Genomic DNA, 4,167 nt, shown 5'->3' on the forward strand with positions numbered 1-4,167 from the left:
GAATTCTGAGACTAAAGTCGGAATTCTGAGACTAAAGAAAAATTCTGAGACTAAAGTCGGAATTCCGAGACTAAAGTCTGAATTGTAAGAAAAAAGTCAGAATTCTGACTTTTTTCTTACAATTCAGATCCTCACATTATAGTAAAATCAAATTTAAAATTCAGTTAACTTTTTTAATTTTTCAGTGGCCCTAATCCTCTTCCGTAACATATAGTTAACGCTAACGTCAACAAATCTAGTTTTTGTTGACAGAAAACTAGATAAATTAGCATCCTATACTAAAACTGATGATTTCTATTATAACAGAATGTGTTTTCTGATTTAAAACACACGCATTACATTGTTGTAGTGAAAAACTATTTCACGTAGACTGACCTATTGAAATAATAAATGAATTTAAAGTGTCATCGGTATTTAACGAAAATACAGAAAAGTTCATTTGTCGAGGAGTTTTGCATTTCCTTCGACCGTATCCGCGGAAATATCCCAACCGTTATTAATCCGAGCCTACCGTTCTCTCCAGCGGGGCCCCGGCTTCACACCGTTAACCTATTCGTAGCTTCAAACCACATTTTTACAGCAAAAAACCTCTATGAGAAGAGGTAGGTTCCATTCATAAAAAGGCGACCTTGTCCACTCCAGGCTGTAAAGTCTTGTTGTGGACCGAGGCTTTGTAACTTCACCCTTTTTTTGTAGTTGTCAAGCTAACAAGTGGCAACCGTACCCTACAAAGAGTGTAAAGAAACGTACTTTCAAAATAATAGCCTGGAATTATTATTTGTACATTTATCAGGTAAAAACACCAAATGTCTTTGCTTAAATTAATCTAAATGTGCAGCAAAAAGGTTTGTGATAACAGCACGTTTAATGTTATACACAATACTTAGAATAAACAAATTCACCCCTCTTATTCTGAAATTAACAACCGGAAGTATAGTTGATTTTACTTCTTACTTGACAGCGCTCCTCTATCTTTGGTCTCAGTACGCTGCAGGGGCCGCTGCCTTGCCTTCTCCTTTGTGCATTTCCTGCCTTTAGCAGGCTCTAAAGCACCTCGGTATCCACTGTCCATGCGAAAAATTAGAATTCACCATAATACAAGGCTTAGTGTTTCCGTTACATGATTGAGATAACGCAGCTCCTCTGCCGTCCTCTCTCGCTCCTCTCTGCAGTGGCCAAAGCTTGGCGACATGTGATTGGTCGAGCTAACAAAGAGGGGCGGGGCAAATAGGGACTTCTACCAAATTTGGAACGGTTGAAGAAATCTGATTGGTTGATTTTGACAACAAGCGATAAATCTGCAACAACTAAGATATTTCTTTTACTCCAAAATATAACTGTTGATTTTCTTTTACATTATGTCGATATTGTATTCTGTCGGTGTAATTTAACTTAATTTATCTGTGCTAAAAGTAATAAACAAATATTGTACGACTATATTTTATACATTAAAACCTTATGGACATATATGATGCATTTAAACACATTGTTTAAAAAGAGGCCGTGTCTGTTTCATTCCAAACATACTGTACTCCACAAACATAATCATACCTCAACAACCAGCTTTAATGTACTATATTGAGATCTCATGTGATAGAAGATGACTGGAGGAAAAATTTGTCATCATTTAGTCAACATTTTTTGGAGAAAAAAAAAAAAAACTAAGTACATGCAATCAAACACAGACAAACACCAGCTGTACACATCTAAAAATCTTACTTTATTTCCAGTGGTTCCTTGCAAAATAAATCTTAGCTTGGATGAAAAGGTTATTTTTATGCAGGCAGACATCAAAAACATATATATCAACCAATATTTTGTGCACAAAAAAAATATTTGACTCAGGTTACACATAGTCATATTTAACAAACAGATAAACTTTTGAGGAAATAAAGAATGGTCTAATTTAAGAGCATTACACAGGAGCTCATTGCATAACCTACATCTCCCCCTTGTGGAGACTGCTAGCCTGTATAATCACACTGGATGGATTGAGTTTAGTATACATTCAGTTATTGCCTGTTTTTAAGCCACTTTTTCAATCCATAGTTCAGCTCGTGTTTGCAAATGTTTGCAACTGTGATCAAAATGTTGCCTCCCCTCAAAAAGTGAAAGGAAGTATATATCTTTTAATGTTTTTGTTGCATACAAATCTTGACCTTCCAGTAGAAAAATTAACAAATACACAATGTTGGTTATCTAATAGATGCATAATGGTCGCTTGGATGAGGGGATGCTCCAACTTTGACGGCGCTGTAGGTGACTGCAGTATCACTTCCTCGAACCTGAAAGGGACGCAGTGCAGCATTGAATTACTGCAGATGAACACAAACGATACACAGAGCTGACAATCAATCCCAAAGAGGGATGCATATAACTATTCAGTGCATTATCACAACACAAAAGATCCTCATCTGATAGTCACCTGATTGTTAGTCTTCGTGAGGATGATAGTAGCATATGAGATGGCTGCATCTGTTTCATCCTACACAGTAAAAGAAAAAGGTCAGGATTTTCGTTTAAATCAATTCTCTCTTCGTGTCTCTTTATAAGCATTTCTGAGTATGTCAATGGTAAAAAAATCTTAATAAATGTGAACAATATTCTATTCATAAGGCTGACATTTTGGGTAACTATAATAGACAGCAGGCGGCTGTTTAAACTGCATCCAGGTTGATTTCTGAAGCAAAATGAGACACTGTAAGGTGTGGGTTTAATACCTGGATGATAAATACATTCGATATTAAAACGATGTCATCTGAGGGTAGGTTGGAAAATTCTCCAAATTAGAGCTGGTCTCCAGAACCTCAATCTACACTGTTCCAACAGGAAAGTTGATGCAGCAGAACATCTGCATTTTCCAAATAAGGTAAAAATTTGTAAAAAAAAAAAAAAAAAAATGTTGTGTAAAAACAAAAAAATATTTTCCTGAAGCCTTTGTTCATAAATAGATGCATATATTTACACATCCAATCTTTCTAAAATAAATAAATTGTGACCCTGCCTATGAAAACCCAGCTAAAGTCATTTTTTGGTGAATCTCAACTTAATGTAGAAAACCATTCTACACAATGTTAAGAATGGTTTTATACATTAAGTTGAGATTCACCAAAAAATGACTTTAGCTGGGTTTTCATAGGCAGGGTCACAATTTAGGATGATCTTTCAGCTTTGAGTTCTGGGAGAAACATAATTTCCATTCTTATTTCTTACCCACATTTCTGTAAAAAAACTGCAATAATTTTTCTGCATAACAATGATATTTAAATATACTTTTACATACATTAACTGTATTTAGTTGTTATGTATCTCTAAAAACAATGAAGACTCCCAGATGACATGCAGAGACAGAATTTTCTAAAAGAACAATATCTAGTTCTGGGGAGAGCACACATTTTGTATTATCATTTTTAATGTTCGTTTATTTACCACTCTATTTTTGAAGTTTATTGTTATTATATAAAATAATGTAAATTGGCAATAAAGCAAAGGAAACATGACAACCAATCTATCTACTTTATGCCTCCTCCTGACTTAAAGAACTGCTCCACATATCAACACAGTCCCTCATATTTTCAAATAGCTTCCATCTGTCCACCCCACACAGACAAAACACTCTAACATTGGTCCTCCTCGACCTTCTTAGGGAAACCACAGACCATCAACAATTTTAATAAAGAACTTAAGAGCATGATTTTCAAAAGTTTTTATAGTGTTTAAACATGTTTTCATTTGGAGTTTTTACTTCTTTTGTATTTTCAAGTCATTCTATATGGAAGCATTAGGACATGCTCCAGAAATCAGTGTAGGTTTTTGGCTGGCATTCAGTTTCTGTGGTAACCAAATATTTTACAGGTAATGGTTGTCTTTGCTGCTTCAATTACTGGACTCAGACATTCATCACATATAAGCTTTGTTTACATTCCTGCCACTTTTGACAAAAGAATGTTAGCTGCTAGCCAGAGAGTTTCTATGGAGATAGTTGAAAATGATCAAGAGAATGGATATTAGTATTAAAACAGCAGGTTTGCCAATTTCCTGATTCTCAGTGCAATGCTTGACTCTGCAAACCAGAGATGCAGCGTCTCCATTACTGCCTACCTATCCTCTTACACCCTAAGGGGGTATAAATAAATTTCTGCCTGACAAAAACACACAAAAGTAAAT

General features: G+C 35.2%; 2 protein-coding genes across 3 annotated transcripts in view; both read right to left on the reverse strand.

Moving 5' to 3' along the window:
• The window catches only part of vash2 (vasohibin 2), a 42,431-nt gene extending 41,268 nt beyond the window's left edge, over nucleotides 1-1,163 (reverse strand). Inside the window, exon 1 of one of the 2 annotated variants that reach the window (XM_015403371.1) lies at nucleotides 955-1,163. The gene's annotated coding sequence lies outside the window, so the exon portion shown is untranslated. Of the gene's footprint in view, nucleotides 1-511; nucleotides 676-954 lie in introns of those variants that run through there. The other variant, XM_015403372.1, reaches the window with a different exon arrangement.
• Nucleotides 1,164-1,761: 598 nt separating this feature from the next.
• The window catches only part of LOC107103599, a 3,990-nt gene continuing 1,584 nt past the window's right edge, over nucleotides 1,762-4,167 (reverse strand). Inside the window, exons 6-7 of the mRNA XM_015403370.1 lie at nucleotides 2,426-2,485; nucleotides 1,762-2,285 (exon numbers count right to left, since the gene is read on the reverse strand). Of these exons, the coding sequence (XP_015258856.1) occupies nucleotides 2,196-2,285; nucleotides 2,426-2,485 (150 nt within the window). The 3' untranslated portion in view covers nucleotides 1,762-2,195. The remainder of the gene's footprint in view (nucleotides 2,286-2,425; nucleotides 2,486-4,167) is intronic.

Source organism: Cyprinodon variegatus, unplaced genomic scaffold, assembly GCF_000732505.1.
Source record: "Cyprinodon variegatus isolate N-32 unplaced genomic scaffold, C_variegatus-1.0 Scaffold1485, whole genome shotgun sequence".
Classification (NCBI taxonomy): Eukaryota; Metazoa; Chordata; class Actinopteri; order Cyprinodontiformes; family Cyprinodontidae; genus Cyprinodon; species Cyprinodon variegatus.